Source organism: Ammospiza caudacuta, chromosome 38 (genome assembly GCF_027887145.1).
Source record: "Ammospiza caudacuta isolate bAmmCau1 chromosome 38, bAmmCau1.pri, whole genome shotgun sequence".
In the NCBI taxonomy this organism is placed as follows: Eukaryota; Metazoa; Chordata; class Aves; order Passeriformes; family Passerellidae; genus Ammospiza; species Ammospiza caudacuta.
In genome coordinates this window covers 218,684-237,217 of record NC_080630.1, presented here as the reverse complement: position 1 = coordinate 237,217, position 18,534 = coordinate 218,684, and the positions used below count along the sequence as shown (strand labels likewise).

At 56.2% G+C, this 18,534-nt stretch overlaps 2 protein-coding genes across 2 annotated transcripts in view; both read left to right on the top strand.

The window, feature by feature from the left end:
* The window catches only part of KMT2B (lysine methyltransferase 2B), a 43,407-nt gene extending 39,771 nt beyond the window's left edge, over positions 1–3,636 (top strand). The window contains 3 exon segments of the mRNA XM_058823102.1: positions 1,270–1,353; positions 2,282–2,411; positions 3,361–3,636. Of these exon segments, the coding sequence (XP_058679085.1) occupies positions 1,270–1,353; positions 2,282–2,411; positions 3,361–3,636 (490 nt within the window).
* Positions 3,637–9,044: 5,408 nt separating this feature from the next.
* LOC131570718 (kallikrein-14-like) lies at positions 9,045–17,952 on the top strand. Its single transcript, XM_058823097.1, has 6 exons — positions 9,045–9,094; positions 13,207–13,269; positions 14,098–14,260; positions 15,265–15,518; positions 16,296–16,432; positions 17,636–17,952. Exons 2-6 carry the CDS (start codon positions 13,212–13,214, stop codon positions 17,786–17,788), a joined length of 765 nt encoding a protein of 254 aa, XP_058679080.1. The 5' UTR covers positions 9,045–9,094; positions 13,207–13,211; the 3' UTR covers positions 17,789–17,952.
* The last annotated feature ends 582 nt before the right edge of the window (positions 17,953–18,534 follow it).

Genomic DNA, 18,534 nt, shown 5'->3' with positions numbered 1-18,534 from the left:
CCCCCATTGGAGTCTATGGAGTTGACCTGGTGTCCCCCCCATTGAAATCTATGGGGTAGACCTGGTGTCCCCACACCTGGGACCCCTCCCAACCCCTTTGGGTGACTCCTCTGAACACTTGGGAGCCCCAAAAACCCCCTCAGGACCCCAAAAATTTGTCAAAGAACCCCAAAATTTGCCTGCCCGTAGAAGTTTATGGGTAGACTTGGTGTCCTGTAATTGAAATGAATGGGGGTAGACCTGGTGTCGCTCCAATTCAAGTCAATGGGGGTAGACCTGGTGTCCCTCCCATACAACTCTATGGGGGTAGACCTGGTGTCCCCCAATACATTTCAATGGGGTAGACCTGGTGTCTGTCCCAATAGAACTCTATGGGGGTAGACCTGGTGTCTCTCCAATAGAACTCTATGGGGGTAGACCTGGTGTCCCTCCAGTAGAACCCTATGGGGGTAGACCTGGTGTCTCTCCAATAGAGCCCTATGGGGGTAGACCTGGTGTCCCCTCAATGTGTTTCAATGGGGGTAGACCTGGTGTCCCTCCAATGCGTTTCAATGGGGGTAGACCTGGTGTCTCTCCAATGGAACCCTATGGGGGTAGACCTGGTGTCTACACAATAGAACCCTATGGGGGTAGACCTGGTGTCTCTCCAATAGAATCCTATGGGGGTAGACCTGGTGTCTCTCCAATAGAGCCCTATGGGGGTAGACCTGGTGTCCCCCCAATACATTTCAATGGGGGTAGACCTGGTGTCCCCCCAATGCGTTTCAATGGGGGTAGACCTGGTGTCTCTCCAATGGAACCCTATGGGGGTAGACCTGGTGTCTACACAATAGAACCCTATGGGGGTAGACCTGGTGTCTCTCCAATAGAGCCCTATGGGGGTAGACCTGGTGTCCCCCCAATGCGTTTCAATGGGGGTACACCTGGTGTCCGTTCTTACCCGAGAGATTTTTGGGGTTCCCCAAAATTCTGAGGTCCTGGGGCACTTTTGGGGTCCCCATGAGGGATTTTTGGGTCATTTCTTGGGATTTTGGGATGTCCCAAATTTGGGAGGAAGATTTTGAGTGGTTTTTTTGGGGAGGGGGGATTTGGGAATTTTATTGGGTTTGGTGGGTTTTTTGGGGGGTGGGAGTTGGGATTTTGGGGGGGTTCCTTTGGGATTTTGGGAGTTTCTTTTGGGATTTTGGGGGGGTTTGGGATTTTGGGGATTTCTCGGGGGGGTTTTGGGGGGTCCCCCCCGTTTCTGGGGACCCCCTGACGCCCCCCCAGCCGCGCCACCAGCCTGGAGCTGCCCATGGCCATGCGCTTCCGGCACCTCAAGAGAACGGCCAAGGAGGCGGTGGGAGTGTACCGGTGAGGAGCTGCGGGCACACCTGGGCACGCCTGGGGGCACCTGCGGGCACACCTGGGCACAGCTGGGGACATCTCAGATACACCTGGGGGCACCTGGGATACACCTGGGGGCACCTGCGGGCACACCTGGGCACACCTGGGCATGCCTGGGGGCACCTGCGGGCACACCTGGGCACAGCTGGGGACGTCTCAGATACACCTGCGGGCACCTGGGCACACCTGGGATACACCTGGGCACACCTGTGGGCACCTGGGCACACCTGGGGGCACCTGGGCACACCTGGGACACACCTTGGCACACCTGGGACACACCTGGGCAAAGCTGGACACACCTGCGGGCACCTGGGCACACCTGGGATACACCTGGGCACACCTGTGGGCACCTGGGCACACCTGGGCACAGCGGGGGTGGATTTTGAGCAGAATATTTGGGGGTATTTTGGGTGAAATTTGGATTTCCTGTGTCAATCTTTGTGGGGTTTTTTTGCATTCCTGGGTGGATTTTTTGGGGGGAGATTTTGGGGTTTTTGGGGTTCCCCAAATTTGGGGGTGACCCTGACCCCCCTGAGCTCAACCATCCCCAGACAGGGGAGAAATTTGGGGGGATTTGGGGGTTTCTGGGTTTTTTTTTTTTTTGTTAAATTTGGGGTTCGCGGGTGGATTTTTTGGGTGAAGTTTGGGTGGATTCTGGGGGGAATTTTTGGGATTTTTGGGGTTCCTAAAATTTGGGGGTGACCCCGACCCCCCTGAGCTCAACCATCCGCAGACAAGAGAGAGTTTTGGGGTTCCTGGGGGGTGGATTTTTGGTTGAAATTTGGTGAATTTTTATGGGGTTTTTGTATTCCTGGGTTGGATTTTTGGGGGAAATTTTGAGATTTTTGGGGTTCCCAAAAATTTGGGGTGACCCCGACTCCTCCCCCAAATCCAGCTCGGCCATCCACGGGCGGGGCCTGTTCTGCAAGAGGAACATCGAGGCCGGCGAGATGGTGATAGAATATTCCGGAATCGTCGTGCGCTCCGTGCTCACCGACAAGCGGGAGAAGTTCTACGACAGCAAGGTGGGCACCCCCGAATTTTGGGGGGAAAACCCCCAAAAAACGGCAAAAGCACCGCAAAAAAATGAGGAGAACGCCCCAAAAAATGGAGGGGACACCGTAAAAATTGGGGGAAAAGGTTGGAAATGGGTAAAATGTGAAAAATTTGGGGGGGAAATGGGGAAAATGGAAAAATGGGAGGGACGCCCCAAAAAATGGGGGAGAAAGGCCAAAAATTGGAGCAGAAGTCCAAAAATGTGAAGGGATGCCTTGATGATGTCATCAACCCTTGACCACGCCCCAACCCTTGATGGGTCCCAAACTCTTGATGATGTCCCCAACCCTTGGTGATGTCCCCAAGCTTTGATGGGTCCCCATCCATTGACCGTGTCCCCAACCCTTGACCATGACCCCAACCCTTGATGGGTCCCCAACTCCTGATGATGTCCCCAACCCTTGATGGGTTCCCATCCATTGACCGTGTCCCCAGCCCATCAACATGTCCCCAACCCTTGATGGGTTCCCATCCATTGACCGTGTCCCCAACACTTGACCATGACCCCAACCCTTGATGGGTCCCCAACTCTTGACCACACCCCAACCTTTGACCACTCCCCAACCCTTGATTGTCCCCAACCCTTGATGGGTTCCCATCCACTGACCGTGTCCCCAACCTTGATGACGTCCCCAACCCTTGATGGGTCCCAAACTCTTGATGATGTCCCCAACCCTTAATCATGCTGTCCCCAACCCTTGACCACACCCAACTCTTGGTGATGCGCTCAACCCTTAATGAGTCCCCAACCCTTGGTGCGTCCCAAACCCTTGATGGGTCCCCAACTGTTGACCGTGTCCCCAACCCTTGACCACACCCCAACCCTTGACCACACCCCAACATTGACCACACCGCAACATTGACCACGCCCCAACATTGACCACGCTCCCCCGTCCGTCCGTCCGTCCGTCCCCGCAGGGCATCGGCTGCTACATGTTCCGCATCGACGAGGCCGAGGTGGTGGACGCCACCATGCACGGCAGCGCCGCGCGCTTCATCAACCACTCGTGCGAGCCCAACTGCTACTCGCGCGTCATCCACGTGGAGGGCCACAAGCGCATCGTCATCTTCGCGCTGCGCCGCATCCTGCGCGGCGAGGAGCTCACCTACGACTACAAGTTCCCCATCGAGGAGCCGGCCGCCAAGCTGCCCTGCAACTGCGGCGCGCGGCGCTGCCGGCGGTTCCTCAACTGAGCCTCGGCCCCTCGGGGAGGGGGTCCCGGGGCGGCCCGAGGGGGGCGCGGTGGAGGTGTGGGAGGATGGAGAGGTTCTGGAGGTGGTTGGAGGCGATGGGGTGTGATAATGGGGGGGTTTGGAGAGGGTTGGGGCGGTGTGGTGGTCGACCGAGCGTGGTGGCGGTCAGTCAAGAGCCGTGGGGTCAGTCAAGAGTCCTGGAGGTCAACCAAGAGTCGTGGTGGTTCAACCAAGAGTTGTGGAATTGAACCACGATTCGTGGCGGTCAACCACGGGTGGTGGTGGTCAGTCAAGAGTTGTGGAGGTCAATCAAGAATCATGGAGGTTAATCAAGTCTGGTCGTGGTCAACCAAGAGCCATAGGGGTCAATCAAGAATCATGGGCGTCAACCAAGAGTTGTGGTGGTCAGTCAAGAGCTGTTGGGGTCCATCAAGAATCACGGTGGTCAACCAAGAGTGGTGGAAGTCAACCAAGAGTCGTGAAAGTCAGTCAAGAATCGTGGAGGTTAACCAAGAGTCCTGGAAGTCAATCAAGAATCACGGAGGTCAACCAAGAGTTGTGGTGGTCAACCAGGAGTTGGGGGGTCAACCAAGAGCTGTAGGGGTCAATCAAGAGTCCTGGAGGTCAGCCAAGAGTCATGGTGGTCAACCGGGAATCATGGTGGTCAACCCAGAGTTGTGGAGGTCAACCAGGAGTTGTGGAAGTCAACCAAGAATCATGGTGGCCAACAAAGAGTCACAGTGGTCAACCAAGCGTTGTGGAAGTCAACCAAGAGTCCTGGAGGTCAACCACGTGTGGTGGTGGTCAACCAAGAGTTGTGGAATTGAACCAGGAGTCATGTTGGTCAACCAAGAGCCATAGGGGTCAATCAAGAATCATGGTGGTCAACCAGGAGTTGTGGTGGTCATCCAAGAGCCATACAGGTCAACCAAGAATCATGGTGGTCAACCAAGACTCACGGAGGTCAACCAAGAGTCATGAAGATCAACCAAGAACCATGGTGGTCAACCAAGAGTGGTCATGGTCAACCAAAAGCCATAGGGGTCAACCAGGAGTCCTGGTGGTCAACCCAGAGTTGTGGAGGCCAACCAAGAGTTGTGGTGGTCAACCAGGAGTTGGGGGGGCAACCAAGAACCATGGTGGTCAACCAAGAGTCCTGGAGGTCAACCAAGAGTTATGGTGGTCAACCTGGAGTTGTGGTGGCCAGTCAAGAGTCCTGGTGGTCAATCAAGAGTTGTGGTGGCCAACCAAGAATCATGGCGGTCAATCAAGGATCATAGTGGTCTACCAAGGATGATGGTCAACCAAGAGTCATGGTGGTCAACCATAAGTCCTGGATCTCAACCAAGAATCATGGGAAGAAGATGCTGAGGTGCTCCTTGAAGCCATGGAGATGCCTCCAGTCAACTGGGAAGACCCAAAAAATCATGGCAGGTCCTGGTGAAGGTCCTGGAGATGTTCCTGGAAGTCCTGGAGATACCTCCAGTCAATCAAGAGTCATGGACGTCAACCAAGAGTGATGGGAAGAAGATGTTAGGGTGCTCCCAGAAGTTCTTGAGATGCCTCCACTCAATTAGAAGATGTCAGAAATCATGGGAATGAAATTTTGGGGTGCTCCCAGAAGTTCTTGAGATGCCTCCACTCAACCAGAATGTCCCAAAAATCATGGAAATGAAATTTTGGGGTGTTCCCGGAAGTTCCTGAGATGCCTCCACTCAACCAGAATGTCCCAAAAATCATCAAAATGAAAATTTGGGGTTCTCCCAGAAGTCCTTGAGATGCCTCCACTCAACTGGAAGATGCCATAAGTCATGGGAACGGAATTTTGGGGTGCTCCCAGAAGTTCCTGAGATGCCTCCAGTCAACCAGAAGCTCCCAAAAATCATCAAAATGAAATTTTGGGGTGCTCCCAGAAGTTCCTGAGATGCCTCCAACCCTGGGGACCCTCTCAGAAGAGACTTTGGGGTTCTCTCCAGCCCCTGGAGACCCCTCCCCACCATGGGGCCCCCCCAAACCCCTCCCCATGGGCCCCTCCCCCAATTTCCCCCCCAAAAAAATGGGTCCAGCCCCTCCCCCCGCAGCATTTTTGGGGCGTTTCCGGGTGTTTTTTGGGATTTTAGGGTTTTGTATTTTAATTTAAAGGCGGCGCGAGCTCCGCCCACAATAAAAACTCTGATTGGTTCAGGGCGGTTCTGGATTTGTGGGGTTTGGGGGGTGAGGAATGGGGGAAAAAACACAAATTTTAAGATTTTGGGGGGAAATTGTGGAGAAATGGGGGGGAAATGGCGGGAAAATGTGAGGGGGGAAAAAAAGGAAAATGTGAGGGGGGAAAAAGGAAAATGTGAGGGGGAAAAAGAAGGAAAATGTGAGGGGGGAAAAAAGGAGAATGTGAGGGGGAAAAAAAGGAAAATGTGAGGGGAAAATGGAGGGAAATGGGAGGGGGGAAATGTTGGGGAAAATGGCAGGAAAAATGAGGGGGAAAGGGTGAAAAATGTGAGGAGATCTGAAAGGAAAATGGAGGAAAGTTTGAGGGGAAAAAGCAGGAAATGTGAGGGGAAAATGGAGGGAGATGTGAGTGGGAAAAGGTGAGAAATGTGAGAGGGGGAAAAAGGGAAATGTGAAGGGAAAATGGTGGGAAATGTGAAGGGGAAAAAAGAAGGAAATGTGAGAGGGAAATTGCAGAAAATCTGAGGGGGAAAAAGGGGGAAATGTGAAGGGGAAATGGAGGGAAAGGTGAAAGGAAAAAGGGCAGGAAATGTGAGAGGGAAATGGTGGAAAATGTGAGGGGGAAAATGGAGGGAAGTGTGAGGAGAAAATGGAGGGAAACGTGAGGGTGGAAGGGTGGGAAATGTGAGGGGAAAAATGGCAGAAAATGTGAGGGGGGAAAAAAGGAAATGATAGGGGAAAATGGAGGGAAAGGTGAGGGAAAAATGGAGGGAAATGTGAGGGAAAAAATGGCAGAAAATGTGAGGGGGAAAATGGCGGGAAATGTGAGGGGGGAAAAAGGAAATGATAGGGGAAAATGGAGGGAAAGGTGAGGGAAAAATGGAGGGAAATGTGAGCGTGGAAGGGTGGGAAATGTGAGGGGAAAATGGAGGGAAAGATGTAAGGAAAACAGCGGGAAATGTGAGGAAAATGGAGGGAAATGTGAGGGAGAAATGGCGGAAAATGTGAAGGGAAAATGTGAGGGAAAGGTGAGGGTGGAAGAGTGGGAAAAGAAAGGGAAATGTGGGGAAAATGGAGGGAAAGGTGGGAGGGAAATGTGAGGGGAAAATGATGGAGAATGTGAGGGGGAAACGAGTGGGAAAACTGAGGGGAAAAGGGTGCGAAATGTGAGGGGGAAAAAAGGGAAATTGATAGGGGAAAATGGCGGGAAATGTGAAGAGATCTGAAAGGAAAATGGAGGAAAGTTTGAGGGGGAAAAAGCAGGAAATGTGAGGGGGAAAGGGCAAGAAAAGTGAGGGGTAAAAAGAAGGGAAAGGTGAGGAGGAAATGGTGGGGAAAATGAGGGGGAAATTGTGAAAAATGTGAGTGGGAAATGTGAGGGGAAAAGAAAGGGAAATGTGAGGGGAAAATGGAGGGAAATGTGAGGGGGAAATGGTGGAAAATGTGAAGTGGAAATGGAGGGAAAGGTGAAAGGAAAAGGGCAGGAAATGTGAGGGGGAAATGGTGGAAAATGTGAGGGGGAAAAGGGGGGAAATGTGAGGGGAAAAGAGCAGGAAATGTGAGGGAAAAAACAAGGAAATGTGAGGGGAAAATGGCGGGAAATGTGAGGGGAAAAAAAAGGAAATGTGAGAGGAAAATGGTGGAAAATGTGACATGGAAAAGGCGGGAAATGTGAGGGGAAAATGGGGGAAAATGTGAGGGGGAAAATGGAGAGAAACGTGAGGGGGAAAATGGAGGGAAATGGCGGGAAGGGGACTTTTTAAAATCCCACTTTGAAATCCTTTTAAAATGCACCCCAAAGTTCCCCTCCTTCCCCAAATTTCCTCCCCAGCCAATCAGGACTCCACGAATCGCCCCCAAAATTTCCCCCCTCCCCCAGATTTCCCTAAAACCCCTCCCCCCAAGCGATCAAGATCCCCCAAAATCGCCCCAAAATCCTTCCCAGAAATTCCCCCTCTACCAAAATCTCCTTCTAATCAATCAGGACCCCCCCAAAAATCCCCCCCCCAAATCCCCCCTAAAATCCCCCACAACCAATCAAGATCCCCCCCAGATCCCCCCAAAAATCCCTCCCAACCAATCAGGACCCCGCAAAATCCCCTCTCAGCCAATCAGAATTCCCAAAAATCCCCCCAAATTCCCTCTCAGCCAACCAGGACCCCCCAAAAATCCCCCAAAATTCCCTCTCAGCCAATCAAGACACCCGAAAATCCTCCTCAAAATCCCCCCCAAATTTCCTCTCCTCTCCCTAAATCCCTTCTCAGCCAACCAGAACCCCCCAAAATCCCCCCCAAATCCCCTCCCAACCAATCAGAATCCCCCCAAAATCCCTTCTCAGCCAATCAGGACCCCTCAAAATTCTCCCCTTCCCCAAAATCCCCCCACAACCAATCAGGACCTCCAAAATCCCCCCCCAATTCCTCTCTCAGATAATCAGAATTCCCCAAAATCCCCCCCAAAATCCCCTCTCAACCAATCGGGACCCCCAAAATCCCCTCTCGGCCAATCAGGACCCCCCAAAAATCCCCCCAAAAATCCCTTCCAACCCCCCCCCCAACCAACCAGGGCCCCCCAAATTCCCCTCCCAACCAATCAGAAACCCCCCAAAACTCCCCAAAATCCTTCCCAAAATTCCTCCCTTCCCCAAAATCCCCCCCAATCAGGACCCCCAAAATCCCCTCTCAGCCAATCAGGACCCCCCAAAATCCCCCCCAAAATCCCTTCTCAGCCAATCAGGACCCCCCAAAATCCCCTCTCGGCCAATCGGGACCCCCAAAATCCCCCCAAAATCCCCTCTCGGCCAATCGGGACCCCCAAAATCCCCTCTCGGCCAATCAGGACCCCCCAAAAATCCCCCCAACCTCCCCCCCCAACCAACCAAGACCCCCCCCAAAAATCTCCCCCTTTCTCACCCCCAACCCCCTCCCCCCCCTTTCCCTTTTCCCTCCCCCACCCCCTCCTCCCCTCCCTCCCCTCCCCCCCCCGCGGCCCCGCCCGGGTTAATCCGCGTCCCCCCCCACGCCCCAAATTAAAACATTTTGGGGAGGGGCGTGGCAGGGAGCGGGGGGGGGGGGGGTGGGGGAGGGGCGTGTCCCCCTTTGGGGACAGCGCGCGCGCGGGGACGGCGGCGGCGGCGACAGCGAGGAGGGGACAGCGGGGACAGCGGGGACAGCGGGGACAGCGAGGAGGGGACGGCGAGGAGGGGACGGCGAGGGGACAACGGAGGCGACGGCGCAGGAAGGGAGCGGGGCGGCCCCACCCCCCCCCGGCCCCCCCGAGGGGCGGAGCGAAGGTTTGGGGGGGGGGGAGGGGGGGGAGGGGCGAGGGGAGGGGGCGGGGGGGGAGGGGGGGGGGACCAGTTTGGCCCAGTCCCATTTCCCAGTGTGGCCCCAGTTTGGCCCAGTTTGACCCAGTCCCACTGTCCCAGTTTGGCCCCAGTTCCCCGGTGTCACCCTGTCCCAGTTTGGCCCAGTTTGACCCAGTCCCACTGTCCCAGTTTGGCCCCAGTTCCCCGGTGTCACCCTGTCCCAGTTTGGCCCCAGTTCCCTGTTTGACCCTGTCCCAGTTTGGCCCAGTTTGACCCAGTCCCACTGTCCCAGTTTGGCCCCAGTTCCCTGTTTGACCCTGTCCCAGTTTGGCCCAGTTCCCTGAGTCACTCTGTCCCTGTTTGACCCTGTCCCAGTTTGGCCCAGTTTGGCCCAGTCCCATTTCCCAGTATGGCCCCAGTTCCCCGAGTCACCCTGTCCCAGTTTGTCCCAGTTTGACCCCATCCCAGTTTGTCCTTCTCCCAGTTTGGCCCCAGTTTGACCCTGTCCCAGTTTGGCCCCAGTTCCCCGAGTCACCCATCCCAGTTTATCCCAGTCCCAGTTTGACCCAGTCCCATTTCCCAGTTTGGCCCAGTTAATCCCAGTTCCCTGAGTCACTCTGTCCCAGTTTGGCCCCAGTTCCCAGTTTGATCCCACCCCAATTTGGCCCCAGTTTGTCCCAGTTTGACCCTGTCCCAGTTTGGCCCAGTATGGCCCAGTTCCTGGTGTCACCCCGTCCCAGTTTGGCCCCATTTCCCAGTTTGACCCCATCCCAGTTTGGCCCAGTTTGGCCCCAGTTCCCAGTTTGATCCCATCCCAGTTTGGCCCAGTTTGACCCTGTCCCAGTTTGGCCCCAGTTCCCAGTTTGATCCCATCCCAGTTTGATCCCATCCCAGTTTGACCTTCTCCCAGTTTGGCCCCAGTTCCCCGAGCCACCCTGTCCCAGTTTGTCCCAGTTGCCGGTGTCACCCTGGCCCAGTTTGGCCCAGTTTGGCCCCAGTTCCCTGTTTGACCCTGGCCCAGTTTGTCCCAGTTTGACCCCATCCCAGTTTGGCCCAGTTTGACCCAATCCCATTTCCCAGTTTGGCCCCAGTTCCCAGTTTGATCCCCCCCCAGTTTGGCCCAGTTCCCCAGTGTCACCCTATCCCAGTTTGGCCCCAGTTTGTCCCAGTTTGACCCAGTCACGGGGTCCCAGTTTGGCCCAGTCCTGGTGTCACCCTGCCCCAGTTTGGCCCCAGTTTATCCCAGTTTGTCCCAGTTCCCCGGTGTCACCCCATCCCAGTTTGTCCCAGTTTGACCCCATCCCAGTTTGGCCCAGTCCCACTGTCCCAGTTTGGCCCAGTCCCAGTTTGTCCCAGTTTGGCCCAGTTTGACCCTGTCCCAGTTTGACCCAGTCACGGGGTCCCAGTTTGGCCCAGTCCTGGTGTCACCCTGCCCCAGTTTATCCCAGTTTATCCCAGTTTGTCCCAGTTCCCTGGTGTCACCCCGTCCCAGTTTGTCCCAGTTTGACCCCGTCCCAGTTTGGCCCAGTCCCACTGTCCCAGTTGGTCCCAGTTGCCGGTGTCACCCAGTCCCAGTTTGGCCCAGTTTGGCCCAGTCCCAGTGTCACCTCGTCCCAGTTTGGCCCAGTCCCAGTTTGGCCCAGTTTGGCCCAGTTTGACCCTGTCCCAGTTTGACCCAGTCCCCTGGTTTGCCCTCTCCCAGTTTATCCCAGTTTGGCCCAGTCTTGGTGTCACCCAGTCCCAGTTTGGCCCAGTTTGGCCCAGTCGCAGGGTCCCAGTTTGTCCCAGTTCCCCGTCCTTTCTCTCCCAGTTTGACCCCAGTTCCAACTGTCCTCCTCTCCCAGTTTACCCCAGTCCCAGTTTGGCCCAGTTTGGCCCAGTTTGACCCCAGTTTGTAGGTTCTTCCTGTCCCAGTTCATCCCAGTTCATCCCAATTATTCTCAGTCCCCAGTTTCCCCCTCTCCCAGTTCCTCCCAGTTCCTCCCAGTTCGTCCCAGTCCCCAGTTTCCCCCTCTCCCAGTTCCTCCCAGTTCCTCCCAGTTCGTCCCAGTTCCTCCCAGTTCCTCCCTGGTTCCGGTTCCCACGGGAAAGGGGCGGGGCCAATTTCTGGTGGGCGGGGCCTGAACCCCAAACTGGGACCCCAAACTGGGACCCCAAACTGGGAACCCAAACTGGGAACCCAAACTGGGACCTGAACCCCAAACTGGGAACCCAAACTGGAAACCCAACCCCAAACTGGGAACCCAAACTGGGAACTCAAACTGGGACCTGAACCCCAAACTGGGAACCCAAACTGGGAACTCAAACTGGGAACTGCAGCCCCAAACTGGGAACCCCGAACTGGGAACCCAAACTGGGACCCCAAACTGGGACCCGAACCCCAAACTGGGAACCCAAATGGGAAATCCCAAACTGGGATCCCAACCCCAAACTGGGAACCCAAACTGGGACCAGGACCCTGAACTGGGACCCCAAACTGGGAACTCCAGCCCCAAACTGGGACCCCAAACGGGAAATCCCAAACTGGGACCCGAACCCCAAACTGGGACCCCAAACTGGGAGCTCCAGCCCCAAACTGGGACCTGAACCCCAAAATGGGACCCCAAACTGGGACCCCAAACTGGGAACTGCAGCCCCAAACTGGGACCCCAAACGGGAAATCCCAAACTGGGATCCCAACCCCAAACTGGGCCCCGCCCCTTGCCGAGGCCCCGCCCCTTTTTCATCAGGCCCCGCCCCTTTCCCGTCGGCCCCCGCGGGGTCTCCGGAGGTCACCGGGCTGGGGGCGGGGCGGGGCGGCGCCCGCTAATTAGGGCCGCTAATTAAGGCCAATTAACGCCCTCCTTAATGAGCGCCAACGGGCTGGGCCCGATGACGTCACCGTTGCGAAAGGGCCCCGGCGGGGGCGGGGCGGGGGGGGCGGGGTGGGGGGGGCGGGGAGAACCTGAAATGATCCCAAAATGGCCAAAAATGCCCCAAAAATGATACTAAAATCCCCCCAAAATGACCCAAAATGACCCAAAATGGCCCCAAAATACCCAAAAATACCCGAATATGATGCCAAAACCCAAAAAAAAATACCCCAAAATGACCCCAAAATACCCCCAAATACCCACAATTATCCCCAAATACCCCAAAATTACCCCAAAATACCAAAAAATATCCCAAAAATACCCTAAAATCCCAACATCCCAAAAAATGCCCCAAAATTACTCCAAAATACCCCAAAATTCCCAAAATTATCTCAAAATGCCCCAAAATGCCCTGAAATACCCAAAATTACTCAAAAATACCTGAAATTACGCCAAAATACCCCAAAATTACAGAAAAATTACACCAAAATGCCTAAAATTACCCTGAATCCTCCAAAAATGCCCCCAAATGCTCCCAAATACCCCAAAATACCCAAAATTATCCCCAAATGACCCTAAAATATTTGAAATTACAAAAAATACCCAAAAATTCCCCTAAAATCATCCAAAAATACATAAAATGACCCCGAAATGATCCCAAAAATGACCCCAAACTCCCCCTAAATGACGCCAAATCCCCCAAATTGACCCCAAACTCCCTAAAAATTACCCCAAAAAACCCACACCCCAAAATGACCCCAAACTCCCCAAAACTGACCCCAAACCACCCCAAAAATGACCCTAAATCTCTCAAAAAATTGCCTCAAATTCCCCAAAAATTACCCCAAAACCCCCCAAATCCCCAAAATTCCCCAAATAGACCCCAAGCCACCCCAAAATTGACCCCAAATCTCTCCAAAATTTGCCCCAAAATTCCAAATAAAGACCCCAAAATTATCCCAAACTACCCAAAATGTCCCTAAATTCCCCAAATCGACCCAAACTCCCCAAAATTGACCCCAAACCACCCCAAAAATGACCCAAAAACTCCCCCAAAATGACCTGGAAATTTATCCCCAAATCCCCCAAAATGCCCCAAAAATGTCCCCAAATCTCTCCAAAATTGGCCCCAAATTCCCAAAAACTGACCCCAAAAATCCCCAAAACTCCCCAAAATCCCTAAAAATGCCCAAAAGGCCCCAAAATTCCCCGAACTGACCCCAGATTTTCGGCTCCGCCCCCCAGCGGCGATGACGTGGCGCCCCCCGGTGGCTCCCGCGGCGCTGCTGCTGCTGCTGCTGGCGACAGGTGAGCGGGGACAGGTGACAATGGGGACAATGGACAGGTGACAATGGACAGGTGAGCGGGGACAGGTGACAATGGGGACAATGGACAGGTGACAATGGGGACAATGGACAGGTGACAATGGACAGGTGAGCGGGGACAGGTGACAATGGGGACAATGGACAGGTGACAATGGGGACAATGGACAGGTGACAATGGACAGGTGAGCGGGGACAGGTGACAATGGGGACAATGGACAGGTGACAATGGGGACAGGTGACAATGGGGACAATGGACAGGTGACAATGGACAGGTGAGTGGGGACAGGTGACAATGGGGACAATGGACAGGTGAGCGGGGGACAGGTGACAATGGACAGGTGACAATGGGGACAGGTGACAATGGGGACAATGGACAGGTGAGCGGGGGACAGGTGACAATGGACAGGTGACAATGGGGACAGGTGACAATGGGGACAATGGACAGGTGAGCAGGGGACAGGGGACAATGGACAGGTGACACTGGGGACAATGGACAGGTGACACTGGGGACAATGGGACAGGTGACAGGTGAGGGTCAATGGGGACAGGTGAGGGAAAGGTGACAATGGACAGGTGACAATGGGCAGGTGACAATGGACAGGTGAGGGACAGGTGAGGGACAATGGACAGGTGACACTGGGATAGGTGACAATAGGACAGGTGAGGGACAATGGGACAGGTGACAATGGGACAGGTGAGGGGTGGCGCACAGGTGACACAGGTGACCCTGACAGGTGTTCCATGTCCCCACAGTGGCACAGGTGACACAGGTGACACAGGTGACACTGACAGGTGTTCCATGTCCCCACAGTGGCACAGGTGACAGGTGACAATCGTGTCGTGGGTGGCCACGCCTGCGTGCCGCACTCACAGCCCTGGCAGGTGGCCGTGCTGGACATGTACAAGCTCTACTGCGGGGGAGTCCTGGTGGCACCGAGATGGGTGGTGACCGCGGCGCACTGCACCACACCTGGGTAAGGGACACACCTGGGGACACACCTGGGGACACACCTGGGGACACCTGGGGACAGTGACACTGCACCACACCTGGGTAAGGGACACACCTGGGGACACCTGGGGACACACCTGGGGACACCTGGGGACAGTGACACTGCACCACACCTGGGTAAGGGACACACCTGGGGACACCTGGGGACACACCTGGGGACACCTGGGGACAGTGACACTGCACCACAGCTGGGTAAGGGACACACCTGGGGACACCTGGGGACACACCTGGGGACACCTGGGGACAGTGACACTGCACCACACCTGGGTAAGGGACACACCTGGGGACACCTGGGGACACACCTGGGGACACACCTGGGGACAGTGACACTGCACCACAGCTGGGTAAGGGACACACCTGGGGACAGTGACACTGCACCACACCTGGGTAAGGGACACACCTGGGGACACCTGGGACACTGCACCACAGCTGGGTAAGGGACACACCTGGGGACACCTGGGGACACCTGGGGACACACCTGGGACAGTGACACTGCACCACACCTAGGTAAGGGACACACCTGGGGACACACCTGGGGACAGGGGACACACCTGGGTAAGGGACACCTGGAGATGTTCCTCAGATGTTCCTCATATGTTCTTCAGATGTTCCTCAGATGTTCCCCAGATGTTCCCCAGATGTTCCTGAGATGTTCCTCACCCACCCCATCCCCTCCATGTAATCCCCATGTCCCTCACATTCCTCAGGTGTTCCCCAGATGTTCCTCAGGTGCTCCTCACCTGCTCCCGTCCCCTCCATGTACTCCCCATGTTCCTCAGACGTTCCTCAGACGTTCCTCACCCATCCTGTCCCCTCCATGTCCTTCTGATGCCCCCTGAGACGTTCCTCAGATGTTCCTCAGACGTTCCCGAGGTGTTCCCGAGGTGTTCCCGAGGTGTTCCCCAGGTGTTCCCCAGGTGTTCCCCAGGTGTTGCCCAGGTGTCCCTCACCTCGTTCCCGTCCCCGCAGGGTGACCACGGTGTCTCTGGGCAAGCACCGCCTGTACGCGCGCGAGGCGGGCGAGCAGCGCCGCATGGTGGCGCGCATGGTGGCCCACCCGGGCTACGACCCGTCCACCAAGGACAACGACATCATGCTCCTCAAGCTGCTGTCCCCGGCCGCCATCTCCGACCGCGTCCGGCCCATCCCGGTGGCCTCGTGCCTGCCCCGGCCCGGCACCACCTGCGTCACCTCGGGCTGGGGGGCCACCACCTCGCCCGAAGGTACCTGGGGCTGGCCATGGGGCCCAGGTGGCATCTGGGGGGGGTTTGGGGCTCATGATGGAGATGGGACATGGCCCAGGTGGCATCTGGGGGGGGTTTGGGGCTCCTGATGGAGATGGGACATGGCCCAGGTGGCATCTGGGGGGGGTTGGGGCTCCTGATGGAGATGGGACATGGCCCAGGTGGCATCTGGAGGGGGTTTGGGGCTCCTGATGGAGATGGGACATGGCCCAGGTGGCATCTGGGGGGGGTTTGGGGCTCTTCATGGAGATGGGACATGGCCCAGGTGGCATCTGGAGGGGGTTTGGGGCACCTTGTGGGCACCTTGAGGTCACCTCGTGGTCATTTGGGTCTCCTTGTGGTCATCTTGTGGTCACCTGGGCCTTCGTCATGGTCACTTTGGTCTCCTCGTGGTCATCCTGTGGTCATCTCGTGGTCATTGGGGTCTCCTCGTGCTCATCTCATGATCACCTGGGTCCTCTACTGGTCACTCTGGTGGTCACCCTAGTGGTCACTCTGGTGGTCACTTTGGAACCCTGGTGGTCACTCAGTGGTGGTCACTCAGTGGTCACTGTGGTGGTCAGTGTGATGGTCACTCAGCGGTCACTCAGTGATGGTCACTCAGTGATGGTCACTCAGCGGTCACTCAGTGGTCAGTGGTCACTCATTGGTCACTCATTGGTCACTCAGTGGTCAGTGGTCACTCATTGGTCACTCACTGGTCACTCAGTGGTCACTCAGTGGTCAGTGGTCACTCAGTGGTCACTCTGTCCGCAGTGACGTACCCCGAGGTGCTGCAGTGTGTCAATGTCACGCTGTTCTCTCCGGCCGAGTGTCGCCGTTTCTACCCCGGCTCCATCACTGACAACATGATCTGTGCCGGGCACCTGCAGGGGGGACAGGACTCGTGCCAGGTAACCCTGGGGACACACCTGGGACACACCTGGGACACCTGGGGACACCTGGGGACACCTGGGGACACCTTGCAGGGGGGACAGGACTCGTGGCAGGTAACCCTGGGGACACCTGGGACACCTGGGGACACCTGGGACACCTGGGGACACCTGAGGACACGTGGGGACACCTGCAGGGGGGACAGGACTCATGCCAGGTAACGCACCTGGGGACACACCTGGGGACACGTGGGGACACCGAAAATACACCTGGGGACACACCTGGGGACACCTGGGGACACACCTGGGGACACCTGGGACACCTGGGGACACCTGGGGACACCTTGCAGGGGGGACAGGACTCGTGGCAGGTAACCCTGGGGACACCTGGGGACACCTGGGACACACCTGAGGACACCTGGGAGGGGTCAGAGGTGGAGGAGAACCTGGGTTTGGGGTCACCAAACCCAGTGAGATCCATGAAGGGGTCACCAAACCCAGTGAGATCCACTGAGGGGTCACCAAACCCAGTGAGATCCACCAAAGGGTCAACCAACCCAATGAGGTCCACCAAGAGTTTGGCCAACCCATGGGGTCACCAAACCCAGTGAGATCCACCAAGGGGTCACCAGACCCAGTGAGGTCCACCAAGAGTTTGGCCAACCCATGGGGTCACCAAACCCAGTGAGATCCATCAAGGGCCACCCAAACCCAACGAGGTCCATAAAAGGCTCACCCAACCCAACGAGGTTCATCAAGGGGTCACCAAAAGCAACAAGTTCACCCAACCCAACGAGATCCACCAAGAGTTTGACCAACCCATGGGGTCACCAAACCCAATGAGGTCCCCAAGAGTTTGACCAGCCCAATGAGATCCACCAAGGGTTTGACCAACCCATGGGCTCACCAAACCCAGTGAGATCCATCAAGGGGTCACCAAACCCAATGGGGTCCATCAAGGGGTCACCAAACCCAGTGAGATCCATCAAGGGGTCACCAAACCCAATGAGGTCCACCAAGGGGTCACCAAAGCCAACGAGGTCCACCAAGGGGTCACCCAACCCAACAAGTTCACCCAACCCAACGAGGTCCACCAAGAGTTTGGCCAACCCAAGGGGATCCACCCAGGGTTTGACCAACCCGAGGAGCTCTGGGTCGACCCCAAAGTTGTCCCCCAGCCCCGGCGGCCATCCCGGTGGTGACCTTGTCCCGCTGTCCCCCCAGGGTGACTCCGGCGGGCCCCTGGTGTGCGAGGGCACCTTGCAGGGCATCGTCTCGTGGGGCATGGAGCGCTGCGGGCAGCCGCGGCGCCCAGGGGTCTACACCAAGGTGTGCCGCTACGCCCGCTGGATCCACGACACCATGGAGGACACCTGAGGGGGCATCTCGCGGGGTTCCCGGGGCGGCACCTCGCGTGGCCTCTGAGGTGGCGCCTGGGGTGGCGTCTGAGAGGGTTCCTGGGGCGGCACCTGAGGGAGAACCTGGGGTGGCACCTGAGGTGGATGCAGGAGACCATGGAGGACGCCTGAGGTGGCACCCGAGGGGACACCCAGGGGACATTAAAGATGTGCCGGGGACTCTGGGCTCCGTGTGGTTTCTTCTGGGATGGGATTTTGGGACAATTTGTGGATTTGGGGGGAATTTGGGGGGATTTTGGGGTGAATTTGAGGGGATTTGGGGGGATCCAGGAGACCGTGGAGGACACCTGAGGTGGCACCTGGGGTGGCATCTCAGGGAGAACCTGAGGTGGCAGCTGAGGTGGATCCACAAGACCATGGGGGACGCCTGAGGTGGCACCTGAGGTGGCACCTGAGGGGACATTGAAGATGTGCTGGGGACTCTGGGCTCCATGTGGTTTCTTCTGGTCCAAAATTTGGGATTTTGGGGGATTTTGAGGAGATTCTGAAGGAATTTTGGGGTGAATTTGAGGGGATTTTGGGGGATCCACGATGCCATGGAGAACACCTGAGGGAGAACCTGGTCCAAAATTTGGGATTTTGAGGAGATTCCGGTGGAATTTTGGGGGAAATTTGAGGGGATTTTGGGGGTGAATTTGAGGGGATTTTGGGGGATCCACAAGACCATGGAGGACACCTGAGGTGGCACCTGGGGTGGCACCTGAG